Here is a 15,357-nt window from a genome sequence, read left to right on the forward strand (position 1 = left end):
GCCCATCAGAACACCAGATTGGCAATCCTGAAATGAGGTCCGGCTGGAAGAATGTTGAGTGATGCTTGTGTTGATCGCTAAGGATCGAGCATTTTCCATTGCACCAAATCCTTTTTGACACATCCAACCGGTAACCAACTTACCACTCACTTTGATATGAGGTTACAGTATGTGAATGTCAACTTTGGTGTTGACTCAAGGTATTCAGTATTGCTACTTGAGAGTTCGTGATTTCAATGGATCTTGGGAAGTGACAGATAGTATTTTTACTTATTCCTCGCAAGCTCATGGGATAATGCGTGGTTTAGCTAGCGGTGATGTGCGCTAATTGCCTTGTTTGCAACTTACTCTTGAAGGCACGATTCTCGGGGAATCTATAGAGTGGAAGCATCTCAATCTGATCACGATAACCAACCTACTTTTCTGTACTGCCGAGGAGGCTAAGCTCAGGAGTGGGTGTAGCCCAGGTCGTAAAATTGACCAAGAATCACAGTTTGTTAGTGAAGCCTTGTGAGTCGAGAATCCGGTTAGACTGTTATGATTCGTTAAAACGGCTCGATTTTCCAAGCAAATAGAATCAACTTAGTGCAGAACTGATGGAGGGAGAAGTTTCTGACAGCAAGTCATTGGAGCCTCACCGCAGGACTGTCAAGAAGGGACAGCCGTTGAAGAGCAATTTCGTCATGGAAAGTCGATCTCTCTTGCGGATGCTCGCGGCGCCAGTGACATCACTCATCGGATACGACACTCTTTCGGAGAAACGACGATCGTGAGGAAATACTCCATTTGAGGAGAGAGTGACTGCTTTTATATGATTAGAGTCGATAATCAAAGAGGTTCCGAGGTATTTAAATATGATTTCTAACCAACAAAAGCGGAAAAGGTGAATATGCGGAGACCAAGATGGATGTCGATCTTTCTCTTCTGGTTTGAGGCTACACCCTCTACCTTTGGAATTTAGCACTTTTTTTCTTTCTTCTTATACCCATCAAAGCCGAGAAAATAACAAGAGAACGGAGATTTGGCTTTACTCGCAGATTTTGCGCAGCTTATCGATGTATTTGCTTCACGACCCCTTCATTTATCTAGCGAACTTTTGCCAAGTCAGTCTTCAAGAACTATCAATATAATCTTCCTATGCAGAACTCTTGGGATTGCGCGGTAATCAAAATAGAATAAAACAGATACAATACGAGACTCCTTTTATAAAGAGCATGAGCTGGCATTTCCTAGAAGCTTCCATAAAAGTATGTTGAGGGTGAATGCCTGTATGAAAAAACTTTGCTTTGTTAACCTTTAACATAGCGTCATTCATATTCTAATTTAAGAAATCTTTTCGGAACAGTCGGTAAGGATATGCTAGAAAGAGGAGCTCCGCGAAAAATATCTCTGGGAATTGATTAATTCTGACGACATTATGGAGTAAGGCATTGCATTTTTCTTGGTCGGGCGGAGCGGAGCAGATGAACACGGAGCTGGGGGCACTTCATGCACCAACTGGATACGATTTGCTGTAATTATGCAAAACCACCTGAGTAAAAATGCGTATGTATATCGGAATCTTTTCAAATGCCGGTACTGGTTTCCAACTATTGACTCCTGACCGTTGGATGGAGCTGGAGGGCAAGGAAAGACAGCCAAGCCGGTTGGCTGCATTGACCTTGAAACCCTGGTAAGTGAGGCGCAGCAGAGTATTATGTAATCTGAAGCTAACAACAAATCGTTTGCTCATTCCGATTCCCGAGATTCTGCTTTGTACTATAATTTGCTTCATCTGCTGTCCTGTACTTTCGTCCCCTTTATATATATCTTTCCATCCTCAAGGTTCAAGGTAAAGCGAAGCAAAGTCCATACAAGTCTTCCCAGTAAGATCCCCTGCATCAATAAGATTTAAGGTTCATAGAAAGATCCATTTCCCTGAGGTTTAAGGCCTCTAAGTACGATTCTTACGATGTCCAGCCCGACCAAAAACATCTCCACTTCAAACCATGCATGTTCCACGCGTCGTCACAGCTTAGCACCACAATTAGTTTCTTTACGATAGAGGAAACAAATGAGCCTTTCATGACAAAGCTTGTAAACCTCCTTTGGAAAAACAAATGAGGCGTTGACAGGAGTTCGTCCAATCTCATCGTTGTAGTTGACATCCATTACGAATCAATGCCGTTTTCAAGTTTTATTAAGGGGATCCTCCACTATCTCCAACGTCCACTTTGGGTTTCCTCGATCTAAAAGAGGAGACTTGTCTCTCATTATCGCAAAAGCTCCGATGTGAATTTCCTTTGTCAAGTGAGATTCAAATGAGCTTAGATGAAGTCATGGGTTAGTACCCGGGCATGAAGCATATCTTGATATATCAGGCCAACTATGGTTGTTGGAAAAAGTTTCCGAATGTCTAGGATATGGCTATCAGAATCAGATGTCGTTTGTCCTGCCGAGTGGATTTCTTACAACCCACTCTCTTGGTTCACACTGCACAGAGCTGTTGTGGAGACCAACCGTCTTATCCGCTGCATACTCACCTCGTATCGTGTTACAAGGGCTTCCTGTGAGTTTCTTTCTTATCTTGATCCCCGATGCCCCGAATTGGTATAACCTTGAACACACTACTGCAAGCAACTTCCATCAAATACTGTCGCTCAGAGCTTCAGGAAGGTACCTTGTGAGCGTTAAATAGATTCTACGGCGGCTTCCGTAATATCCACTTGAATCGTTAGGAAGCAAGGTCTTCCCTTCAATCGCTGGTGTACCGGCTCACTAAGATGAAACGTTTACACTGGTAAGTTCGGATGAAAATTCTGTTCAACATAGGCATTGTTCGAAATATTCATTGTGGGAGGATATCTTAACCATAATCATATTTCGTTCAACCTGGTTGGCAGTAATATGGCAATTTTCCGTGGGGGTTCTCGTCAAATTTATACAGCCCAAATGCAGAACTAAAAACATATTGCGTGGAGGGTTTGCGTTGAAGTGGGTCCGAAAGTGGCTCGCTCTCTCTTGTTGCGTTTTCCAATTTAGTAAGCTTCGTCGCGTCCTCCAACTACACACTCAAGTATCGCTACATCGAAGAGATAGTGGAGCAGTCATCTAGAGTTCTCCTTGTACTTTCATGGTATCAACACCATAAATCTGGGTACTATACCCAGTCGTTTTGTCGGCGTTTGCTTAGGTGACTGCCAGATCCATACAAACATGTTGACCTACACGGGTTTATGTATCGTTTCTGTTTTTAGACGAACAGTCGAGGATTTCTACGATACACTGGATGGCTGATCTGCACTACTTGCAGTCCAAATCCAAAAGAAAGAATCTAGGTTTAGCTTGCTTCTCTCTTTGGATACTAGCTGGAATAGCAATTGTACACCAAGACCTTCCACTTCAAAATCCACACAAGTTGAACTATTCTGAGTAGCAATTTTGATTTCTCCAGCCCGCAGTAAAGAGACGCCTCGGGCTCCCAAGCGTTCTTTAATTTCATGAGCAATTTAATCAGCGAAAATTGCCAGTAAGATCTATTATAACGATTGAGGCAACTAACTACATACAGTTCGATTGTTCAAACTCTATCTAAGCTCTGTCAAAGGTGTCTGATAAAATGGAATAACAATAATTATCATAGCTCATGATCAATTGATTAAAATATTTCATTCTAGAGACTAACACTCTATAATTTAAATAATATAAATGCTCAAGCATAGCCTAGATAGTTCTAGCTCAAAAGAAAAAAAAAGGTCAGTGGGAAAGCGCCCCAAAAAACGGCTAACGTTACTAAGTAGTAACATCCCACATATTATTTTGGCGGTGACTTGAGATCTTGAGGCATCTCAAAAATATCTCCTCAATCAATATGTTCCCCACTGGAGCCATCGTTTAACAGTATAAGTGGTTCCGCGAAGCCTTGTACAGATGTTATCCAATACCTTTCACCATTCCAACTCAGGGTTCGAGGCTCTGACAGGGACATGTATGTTTTGTCACTAACATCCACTTCGTATCTCTTACTATTTTGGTCTCACAGATATCGTGCATGCGAAATCTCCATCTCTTTAAGAGTCAGACGAGGCCTACAATTCTCTTATTCTTTAGGGTTCATTCGTTTTCCTCATTATATATTTTGGTTACTCATTAACTCAGTCAATTGGCCTCATTTTTATAGACGTCATCTGAACCTTAAGTCTTCTTTTTTTCGTTCACTCACTCAATATTCCGTGGAAACATAATTCGGGATGATACAGTTTCCTCCCACGGCGGCTCACAGTGATAGTGATGACCGCGGAGAGTTCCAATCTCTCCCTCAACCACCATCACCTACAGCAGCAAGATGGGGTGAGTTTCATAACAATGATTCAGTCACCTCTTTAGACACCATTCAAAATAGTCGACCCGGCACTCTGCGATCATCGTCGAACATAAACTTAATAAACAATTATAGCTCGGCAACTTTATTACCTGGCACATCGACACCTGGCCCTTCAACACCTGGTCCAGCATACGGCTCTTCGTTAAACCCCTTTAATCATGGCCGTTCTTTCTCCGATACCTCATCCTACGATGGAGCAACAGCATGCCCGACACCAGCTTTACAAGATGAAAGTATCAGTTATGAAGAATTCAAGAAGGAAGATCCAGCGACTGCTAGAAAAGTCAGACATTTCAATACCTTCAACAAGCGATTCGATACTTCTGTCTATCAAATCGAAACACTACACAAGCACGATGACGAAATCTTCCTTCCTCCTTGGAAAAGAAACATGTATCGATTATCACCACTTTTCACATTCTTAGCCTGTGGCTCATACTTCCTTTACTACGCATACCGTATCATATGCATTGTTGATGTTCAAAAAGCATATGACAAGGTATATATCATGGCATGGCTTTTCATTGCAGCTGAAGGTTGCGTTGCTTGTAAGTACTTGTGTTTTGACATTTCCTCCGATTCTCCGTGTTCGATGTGTGTTGTTGGAGCCGGAAAATTCCCAGTTTCCTTCACGTAAAAATCCTTCCGCTTATCACAACTCCCCAAAATTTATTTCTCCTGCCAAGTCTTGCCAAGAGATCGCACACTTACGTCGAATAGGTCCCGCATTACTCCACCAACTGTACCAAATGTTATCCATTCGCGGTCGTTCACGACCAAAGCTTCGTCTTCGTGGTGAAGAAGTACCTACTGTTGATGTTTTCGTTACGTGCTGCGGTGAAGATGTAGATGTTGTTCTTGATACGACCCGAGCTGCTGCTGCTGGCGATGTAAGTGTTTAATTTCCAAATATCCTTCCCATTACGTAAATGCTAACAAAAACAATAGTACCCCCAAGACCGTTTCCGCGTTGTCGTTCTCGATGATGGAAAAGATCCCGAATTAGAAAAGGCTGTCAACGAACTCTCACTCGAATATCCTAACGTCTATTATCATGCCCGTATCAAGATTAAGGGTGTTCCACATCATTTCAAAGCTGGTAATCTTACAGGTGGAACCAACTTCGTGGTCGATTTGGAAGGAGGTGAGGCCGAGTTTATTGCAGCTTTGGATGCGGATATGATTCCAGAAGCAGATTGGTTGAGAGCTATTATTGCTCATATGGTAATTGATGATAAGATGGCTCTCGTTTGTCCACCTCAGGTATGTGTTTTTCTCAATGTTATTATTCGGAAACATCAGAGCTAGAGAACTAACAACACAACCAGCTTTTCTACAACGTTCCTCAAAATGATCCGCTTTGTCAATCCCTCGATGCCTTTGTTCACGTAATGGAACCTACCAAGGATGCCAACGGAGTAGCATGGTGTACTGGATCCGGTTATGCCATCCGTCGTGCAGCACTCGACGATATTGGAGGCTGGCCAGTTGGTTCCCTCGCTGAAGATACCTTTACCTCATCCCTCCTTCTCGGTGCCGGTTGGAGAACCGCCTTTTGTCATGAAGCCCTACAATTCGGTACCGTCCCCGACACTATCACCGGTCATCTCAAACAACGTACACGATGGACACTCGGAACGTTGCAAACTGCACTCAAGTTGAGATTCTGTCTATTTGGAGATCTAGTAAAAGGCATGAGCTTTTTCGCCCGTCTCTCCGCATTCGTCTTTGCCATCGACGCATTCTTCAAAATCTTCCTTTGCATCGCTCTCCTCACCATCCCTATCGTTCTTATTTCTGGTGGTCAACTAGTAGCCTACAACACCGAAACGCAATTAAAATGGCAAATCAGATTATGTTTCATTCAACTCGTGCTTACACGTCTCAACGAATGGATCACCTATATTCCCTCTGGATATCGTTTAGCGCAACGCGATTCCGGCGCTCAATTGTGGATGGCTCCTTTCCACGCCAAAACAATCATCATGTCCTTTTTGCTCCCTTCCTGGCTCGGTGGAAAACCCATGGCTTTCTCCAGTTCTGGTAGTCAGAAGAGCGACATCAATGAGCGCGATCCACGTACACGTGCAGGAGTCTTCAGACGTCTCTGGGTTATTCTTTGGGATTGTCAATGCTACATGCATCTCCTCTACATTCTCTTCGTCATTGCAGCTGTCACTTACAGTACCGTCCGTGGCCTCGCTCTCGATTCTGAGAATAATACCTTGAAGAAAAAGCTCGTTTACCTTCTTACCCATGCTTTCTGGCCTCCTATGCTCTGGATGATGTGTCTCACAGCTTGTTTTGAGCCAATCCGCTATGCAATTTGGCCACCAACAATGCCAGATAGAGAAGAGCTTTTGGATCGCGATGACAAGACGCAGATTGCGAGACCAAAGGAAGAGTGGAAAAAGGCGAGATACGCAAAGACGACTTTCTTCCACGAGTTTCAGTATACACTTTTGACAGGATTTACATGTATGGTTTTTGTGGGGGCGTTTTTTATCGACATCTAAGATGTGGTTTGGCGGGGTAGTGGGGGAAAAGAATGTGTATGTTGATGATTTTACATGGCGTTAATTTAATATACGCACGGGATGTGCAATGGAGCTTGATAGTTGCTATCTAGTAATCTATTTGCTATATGTCTTACTGTACATGAGGGAGTTTGGATACCGAATAATACTTAACGTATATTGTACGAATAGGATAAAGATGGGGTTAGATAGTAATATAATCTGACAATAGAATCGGATGAGATTATCATCTTGAAGAATGAAAAATTAAATAATATCATATGAACAATTCTTTTCTTTTACTTGCAGACTTGACTGAGGTGCGTGGTATGGATTCTAGATGATTTGGTGGCTTGCTCTAAATGGATCGACAGGGGCACGGACTACCCTGACTGGAGCTGGCGATTTCTCTGGAAAGATCAGATCAGGTAGTTTGAATTCTGACATTCACGATATAACGTTGATTAGACAAATAAATCTCCAATTTGGGATTAATAACTGAAAAATAGACCAGCTACCAAAATTGAAAGTTGGGAAGTGTTCTTCCTATCGGTACTTGGCTCTACTGGTGCGGTGGTCTAGAAACCTCACATCGTACATTTCACGGGATATTCCCATTTAGAAGTTTCGCTGCAGAGGACTCGCGATGATTAATTAGATCTTTCTTAGGAGATCAAACGAATTGCATCTGATCTAATCGTGATATTCTACAATAAAAAAATAAGCCTTGAAAAGTAACCCCCTGAGCTAACAAACCCTTCACGTCTAGAAGTGCGGGTTGCGGATGGGGAAATTCCACAAGCTTTAAATGCATAAGTAAGTCAATCTTCTATTTTCTGCCTACCCATATTCTGGGTACCTTGGGACGATAATCAAATACCTTTCTAAAGCATGTAAACTATTCGTTACATTTATTTTAGCTTAAGACTATTAACAATGTTTTATTATGCAAAAATTGAAAGAAATCCCCTCAGTATCTCTTTCCTCTTTAGTTTTCTTAATCAAGTTAAATGACCTCTACTCGATATGTTCCATGCAATCGTAATTGTAATACTTCCTTAAAAATCAATTTGAAGAATAATCATACCAATCTGAATATCACATTCCTACTGCTAGCTGTTGTTCATATTGGTAAATTGGGTATCTATTTCCTATTGAATGACCTTCATCCACCTACCTTTCCACAGTCCGAACCGTCGGATAGAGAAAATTGTGATATATATCAGGAAGAGAGTAGTCAATCAAGCTGCAAGAGCAACAGCGGCTTTCTCTCTATCAACTTCTTCAGTAGCGTCTATTCTACATTCTGCTGTGTAGTGCGGTGGTACAAGCTTTGTCTGAGAGGATTTTTGTAGAAGGATACTCAGTCGCTGTACTTTGGTCTTGAACGCTTGTTGCCTGCTAGCTGTATGCCCTCTTTTTATTTATTTTAGAAGCATACTCTTGTTGGAGTATGTTGTTGGTCTATTGTTTGCAGTTTCATGACGAACTCAGGGGTATATTTGAGCAAGATCGAATCATATTATATTCAAGACTATGAATTAAGGAAGAAAGAAGGTCGGGGACACCTATTTCTTATATACATGGGAGAAGACAGGAGGGTGAGCTAGAATCATAACACTAGTAAAACCATAGAAGAAGTGTTCTTGCCATTGATGCGCCTCTCCGAATGATAAATAAATTAATACTAAGGCAATACTGCATCATCTATATGATTTCTGATTTCACTATAGAGATCATATTGTGTAACAACACAAATACATGCAGTCATTCGTGTGGCATAATATAAGCTTTTGAGAGATGAAGATCTATTTTGAACGCTATGTAGAAATGTTCCATTTCCAAGATACATAGAGTTATCTCTTACCGATAGATTATTTCATTTTATCTAGATTATCTCATGTCGAGACAGGCGCACTTCATCTTCATGATACAAACAATTAGCTCAACTTTAGCTCGTCTGTCTCACATCGAGAATCATGTCTGTTCTCGTAGACATTCCGTTGTTAAGCCTTGTGCCTTAAGCCTTTCTCTTACTGCATCAGTAGTTCTCGGTATTGAGGACCCAACACTATGGATACCGTGATGGAATAATGAGTCGCCGATATCTGTTGTAAAAAGGAGATTTAAACGAGATCTCAGACATGGAGATATCTCATAATAGCTCCCATGATCAACAGGGTCATGTAAAGTCCTTCCGAGGGATTACTGTACAGGAACGGATGCAGTGTTAATCCCTCGCTAGTTCGGTATCAAAACTAAGAATTTCTCCTTCATTCTTGGTGTGTAGGTGACTATTCAATCATTTTGTTAATCCAAGGCTCCTCGAGCATCTGTTTCGCCGTTTTTCTATCTTCAGGACGCCATTGAAACATCCCACGCATCATTTGCAAAAAGACTTCTTTCTTCTTGCCCTCAAGACGCATCTCGGAGTTCTCCAGATTTGTGCCTTGCGGGATAGGTACCTCAGCTATCCATTTGCCTATATTCCCAGAAAATTAGCATTTTGTTTCTAGCCTATGGTTTCACCTAGTACGCACCTTCTTTATCAAAAAATTCAGAAGCGCGTACTCCTTTCTCAAGTAGATTTAACGGAGGGGGACCTAGCATCCCAATAACCTCTGCTAGATGCGCGCGAGTAGAGTAGCCTTTTCCATCTGGATCGTTGCCATGGAACATATGCTTGCCCTCAAATAAATCCCATATCATAACACCTACATTCCATATATCGACAGGATAACTCCAAGCGGCTTTTACCATAACTTCAGGCGCCTATTAAAAACTTAGTATGATCCCTCCAGAGCTTCAATCGCTGAGAGCTATTATGAAATGTTCTGAGATATAGGCTTCTGGATAAACGAAAATATAAGTGCATGATAATACTAACCCTGTAAATCTGGGGTCCCGCATTATGATTTCTTTTTAGGTCACCTTGTACTGCTGAACCAAAATCACTCAGAACAGAGTCACCGAAGAATTTTGGAACTTCCAGCTGTCTCGAGGCATAGATTGTTACGCCATTGACAAATTTTCGTGGGGAAGGATGTTCCATTTCCGCCGCCGTGAAAGCATCAAGGATAGATTCATCTTCTATCTGGGAAAGTATATTGTTGGCTTTGATATCTGCAAAGGGATTTTAGTAATTAACTAGGTAGGAGTGACACAGCAATTAAGACTTTATTTTAATTGTGCTTTTCAAATGCCATAGAAGAGGTGATGGGGCCTCGCACCTGTATGAACGAGTTTACACTCTGTGTGCAGATAGTCTAGTGCCAGGAATAATTGTTTGAGAGCGCCTTTGAGAAGTACCTCCGTGAAAAGGCCATCTGGAATCCGATGTCTAAGATCTCTGAAACTTTCCCACATGGGCTTTTGTACGAGGCAAGTATGGTCGCCACCAGGGCGAGGTATTGTGAAAGTTTCCAATGCAGTTCTGATATGGGAATAGCCAGGATGCGAATGATTGCCTTTGCTTAATTGTTGATAGATTTTGAATTCCTCTAGTGGGTCTCCATCACGGATATAAACTTTGAGGGTGACGTGCTTATGTGCTCTATTTTTTGAAATCTTCATATACAATTCTTTGCCATAAAGGAAGCTTACTGGAGATCACGAGCCAGCCAAACGGTAGATGATACACCATACCCAAGCTTTCCGAGGACCTGATATTTTGATACAAAGACATCTCCAATATTAACCGGATAATATAACCCTTTTTTGAAGCCATCAAATTGTTCTTCTTCAAAGGTTTGCGCATCACTGATTAAATCAAGTCCAGTGCTGGCAAGCGTAGGGGTGGAGATGGTGCTCTTCGGACAGCGGCTTTTGTCCATTTCAGAAGGGATGCCATTATCGAAGATAGAAATACCTGTTATAGAGTCAGGTTTTAGTTTGGTTCGAGAGGTCGATGTGAAAGAGTGATAATTGATGTGCATGAATTGAAGGGAATGTTTGAAACTAGCACACAGCCGGTAGGTAGGAAGGTATATATTGCCTTAGGTAATCACCTAGCCTAGATAGCCTCGAGATAGCATAGCTTGACCTCACAATTTTTGCCTCAAAATACAGGCTTCACGCTTCGAGCCATGCAAGGGAGACTTCTCCAGTACTCTAGTCCAATCACCAAGAGGCTAGCATACACATGTATTAAATTAATTCCCCCACATTATCAGCTCGTCGTTTACTCCTATTTCCTAAGGGGAAGAAGCCTCAACCTCAACCTTATCGTTGCTTTTCTCTTTCGCTAATGATTATAGCACCGTTTCCACAAGCAGTGCTATTTCCGCAAGACATGAAAAATCAAAATTATCAGACTGTACCATGTTCCCTTGTTTTTGTAGCAATTGTATCGATTGCTATGAGACAAGCACGTGTTGAATGTTTCGATATGCATTCGTAAGAAATGAGTACCGTAGCTTTACAGTGGTGACTTATTTCTTAGCTGATAGCTACTGCACTGTCAGGGATAGGAGTCCTGGGATCACTGATAGTAACGAAATCAGCTATAGATAGGGGGAGTGGTGGGAGTGGAAATCGGGGTATTTTCCCAAATACCCTGTAACAATGCAACGCATCCTTGAGTTCAAAAAGCGATACCGAAGTTGTTTCAATCAAAGGAGAAGTACTTATCAGAGTAAGACGAGGTAACTTGGCAAAGACAGCATATATGTTGTTCATCGTGACAATTTTAAAGCATGGGGAATGAATGTCGTCGTTCGTGAAAGGCGGAGACGAAACTAGTTAAGGTTACGCGAACCCCGCAATCGAAAATTTGCGGGGAAGATGATGACGTGGTTCGCAATAGAGTATGGTCATTAGGGCTTTGAGAGTGTGATATGGCACAATGGGCATAAATTCCTTCAAATTGGTTCTCGAATAGTCTGCTTCATCATGCAGATAGACAAGGAGCTACTCTTTCCACAACTAATGTGTACATGTGAGGCAAAAGATCCAACCTGATGTACATCCTCATGCCTCTTATCAACTTCCAGAAACCAGACGTTCAAGTGAAGAAACTAATCATTATTCCATTTGAAGTTCTTCTGGCTTTTCAGTAGAAGAATCCTCCTCAGATAGCTTCGTATCAAAGCCTGCCTGCTCGAGGATCTTTCGGAATAGAGTTAGTCTGGACAGAATAGGCGCTCGGATATAAGAGAGCCCACCTTCATGAGATCGAGTTCTTCCACATCCCCAGATTTCTCCATTTCTACCAAACGCTTTTGTAGGTCGTCCACCGTCTTCTGAAGCTGTGCAACCTGTGCCTCGAGTTTCTTGACTCGATCATCTGGATTAGTTCCTGTCGCGATATTGTCGATTGTGCGAAACTAATTGGAATGAAATAAGTCAAATGATAAGAGGCATAAAGAGGGTTAATGCAGATGCCAAACGTACCATGGTGGTGAGTTATATTCCTTTACGTTTGTTTTTGTTTTGAAAATGCTTAGCCGAGCTGGAGGAGAGTCGTTAAGCTGTGATAAGGATAGAGCAAGCTTAATGTATAGGCGGGCAATTTGATATATAGGCAAATGAGAGCGTGAGTATTGTGTGGCATGTAGAAGTTGGGGTCTCCTCAGAGATGTACAGGATACAGAGGACGAGTGCCATACTCGGATGTTGTTGCTGGAAGCAAATGAGGGGTTCGTGCTGCCAAGGTACCTAGAAACTATGAAGCGGGAAGTGATTATCATTTTTGAGAACACGAATCGATCAAATGATAGACAGCATATGCAACCTCCGCTTTGCAGTCGAGACAACAAGCCTTTGTGGTAGCTGAATATATTGCCTAAATGCACAATGACCCATATGTGGTAAAGCAAACATGCTCAGCTAAAGCTACTCAGCTAGAGACTGACTCGAGACTGAGCAGCACTAACTTGGTGTTGTGCATGTCCTCTCGATAATCATGCCCCACTGGCGTTTGATTGGAAGCTGAATTATGCATGTTGATTGCCGAGTATTATTTGAAGCGGTGGCTGCAGAAAACAGATTGTGCCAGCTGAAGCGCTAGCGATGCAGCAATGCAGCAATGCTCAGGTACAGTAGAACTTCATTATACCGTAATTGATCATACAGGAGTCCCAGATGTACCGAAGAATTATGAAGTTTATCTTAAATGTTTGATCTAATTTTAATTGAGAACAGCAAAATCTGAAATTTACGATTTCGATCTGAAATCGTCGTTTCCTGACACCGAGTCAGGAAATTCCTGATTACTGGATTTCGTAGGGTGTAGTTACGACGCCAAGTCGATCACCATGCTTCCGTCTTTGTTAAACCGATTTCGAGAGTTTTCAAAGTATGTTACACTGACTGAATCGCTCGATATCCAGCTCAGCCTTCTACGAGAAGTTAGCTGAACACAGTCGACGTGGACAATTTTTTGGGGCCCGCATGCAGATATGCTGAACGAAACGTAAGTGATGAAACACTTTACTTTACTCGACATTGACTTCTGATCGAAATAATGCAGGATCAGGTAAAGACAGCAGTATCCACTCCGATCTGCTAAAGCGGAGAAACACCTGTGGAACCTCATAGTAGCCGGTGACATAATCTGGTACCCGAATGTCGCAGAATTCGGAATAATCAATGTTGACAGCATATTGTGTAAGTGCGCCACTTGGTATTAGGCACGAGAGCAGTGCCAGTTGTAGCATGAACCTCGATCGAGTTTAATGCCACTGTTAGTTGTGGTCTCTTATATCATAAACATTTCCTGTTAAAACGGATATACTGCACCTGAACTGCGAACTGCACATTCCTCTTTGACTTTCCTTCTACCACACATCTATTCTGTCTTCAATCAAGATACAAAATGGCTGCAGCACCTCGTGAAGGCACAGTGTGGTTCTTAAAAGAAAGTCTTAAAAGTCCAGGCTATGATGGATCGAAGCCGGAAGACTTCTATTCGTGGATGCTTCTCGAAGTCGTTTACAACGCGACAGAAGACGAAGCATACATGTTGCCCCCGCCATTAAAGTACGGCGGTCACCCAAGAACCGGACAACAAGTCTTTGCGGGGGGCCTTGCCAGCACCGGGTACGGCCGCTATGAATATATGACCGCGTCAGTACAGTCCGCTGAGCAAGCGCTTTCTTTATAACTAAACATATACTTCAATTTCAAACTCCATTATCTATTTGATGGATAATGAAGATGTATCCTTCTTTCGCACCCCAACAAATCTCTTTCTTCTCATTTTTCTTTTCAGAATCTTGGTTCAATAGGCAATACTGACTCCCCGATCTTCCAGAATGTACGGCCCTAGCGCTGAGGACATCAAGCGCACATATCGCCTCAAATGCAACATTAGTCGTGGTCAGCTGTGGCGTCAAACAGGCTCTGCCGCTGTTTGCTACGTCGCAGTTCCCCGCCCAACTACTCAGGAACGCTTCTTCTGGGTCGATCTGACATACCCTATCAGGGCCGTCTACATTCCCTTCGCTTTTACTGCTCATCCTCGGCACAAGGAACATGCAATTTTCGGGCGTCTCGATGTACGTGGTCAAAAGGGGATACCAAAATCATATGTTCTCAAAAATTATCGCTGGAATTCGATCTCCCAAGTCAATAAAGCTATCGAGAACTGGAACAAAGTAAGGAATCACAACTGGGCCTGGGGTAAGCAAATGAATCAACTCGTTGCAATAAACAATAGATTGTGGGATCTAGCCAAAGAAGCTGGAAACGAAGGCCCTCCAATACCGGAGCCTGGACTCACACCTGGCTTTGTCAAGGCTGATGGAAAGGCGCCAAGTCAGGTTTTTGCTAAGGTCAGCTATGCCAAAGACACAGTGGCAGATGACACAACGGGATTGGGGATGCGACCTCAATGGACACTTCGAATTGATGTTTTCAAGTTGGCATGCCAGCTTTTGGTTCCAGAAGAAAATCGTACCGAAGAGTGGCAGGATATATATGCTTGCTTTGCCTTGTTCGACAGACGTTGTGTCCATGAATCAAAAGTTATCGCGGATATTGACATGGCTCAATCCATCGATTGGGCCGCTGCACAGGGGAAAGAGGCTGGCCTTAAGGTACAATACGTTAAGGAAGAGCCGCAAGATAAGTTTATCAAGGATCTTTTTGTTGGCTTTGTTGCCGTGGGACTGGGATTCATCCCCGTCATTGGACCTCTTGTGGCGTTTGGCTTCACTGTCACGTACGAGCTATTGGAAGATTCGGAAAAGTTCACAAAGGCTGCAGGGATTGGCGGCAAAGGACCGGCTTTTACACAGGCGTGTGTTGATTCTCGTGAGGGATTGAAACCTATATTCAAAGCGGGTTTCAAGGCTATATTTAAGGGGCACTTAAAAGCGGCTCCTCAAAAAAGCATTCAAGTCGATACTGGCGAAGAGAAAATCGAGGATGGCGATGAAGAAGATACATTCCATCTTGTCATTGAAGCAGGAGAAGCAGAAGTGTTTCGAGCTCGTGGAAATTTTGTTGCTTAGCTTTTGAATTTGAATTGGTAGGAAC

At 42.6% G+C, this 15,357-nt stretch overlaps 4 protein-coding genes across 4 annotated transcripts; 2 read left to right on the top strand and 2 right to left on the bottom strand.

Annotated features, from left to right (window-relative positions):
- The first annotated feature begins 3,948 nt into the window (after window positions 1-3,948).
- Window positions 3,949-7,119, top strand: EAF02_005776 (uncharacterized protein). Its single transcript, XM_038901824.1, has 4 exons — window positions 3,949-4,911; window positions 5,084-5,253; window positions 5,312-5,626; window positions 5,692-7,119. The coding sequence occupies exons 1-4, from the start codon at window positions 4,230-4,232 to the stop codon at window positions 6,877-6,879; spliced, it is 2,355 nt and encodes a 784-aa protein (XP_038758041.1). The 5' UTR covers window positions 3,949-4,229; the 3' UTR covers window positions 6,880-7,119.
- A 1,544-nt stretch (window positions 7,120-8,663) lies between these two features.
- EAF02_005777 (uncharacterized protein) lies at window positions 8,664-10,814 on the bottom strand (the record flags this gene model as incomplete). The annotated part of the gene is made up of 5 exons (XM_038901825.1): window positions 8,664-9,361; window positions 9,420-9,651; window positions 9,767-10,002; window positions 10,110-10,432; window positions 10,483-10,814. The coding sequence occupies 5 exons, from the start codon at window positions 10,812-10,814 to the stop codon at window positions 9,174-9,176; spliced, it is 1,311 nt and encodes a 436-aa protein (XP_038758042.1). The 3' UTR covers window positions 8,664-9,173.
- Window positions 10,815-11,901: 1,087 nt separating this feature from the next.
- Window positions 11,902-12,273, bottom strand: EAF02_005778 (uncharacterized protein; the record flags this gene model as incomplete). Its single annotated transcript, XM_038901826.1, has 3 exons — window positions 11,902-11,985; window positions 12,042-12,203; window positions 12,271-12,273. 3 exons carry the CDS (start codon window positions 12,271-12,273, stop codon window positions 11,902-11,904), a joined length of 249 nt encoding a protein of 82 aa, XP_038758043.1.
- A 1,420-nt stretch (window positions 12,274-13,693) lies between these two features.
- Window positions 13,694-15,332, top strand: EAF02_005779 (uncharacterized protein; the record flags this gene model as incomplete). The annotated part of the gene is made up of 2 exons (XM_038901827.1): window positions 13,694-13,944; window positions 14,132-15,332. The coding sequence occupies 2 exons, from the start codon at window positions 13,694-13,696 to the stop codon at window positions 15,330-15,332; spliced, it is 1,452 nt and encodes a 483-aa protein (XP_038758044.1).
- Window positions 15,333-15,357: the final 25 nt, after the last annotated feature.

Source organism: Botrytis sinoallii (genome assembly GCF_014898435.1).
Source record: "Botrytis sinoallii strain Bc 23 chromosome Unknown BSIN_009, whole genome shotgun sequence".
NCBI classification, from domain to species: domain Eukaryota; kingdom Fungi; phylum Ascomycota; class Leotiomycetes; order Helotiales; family Sclerotiniaceae; genus Botrytis; species Botrytis sinoallii.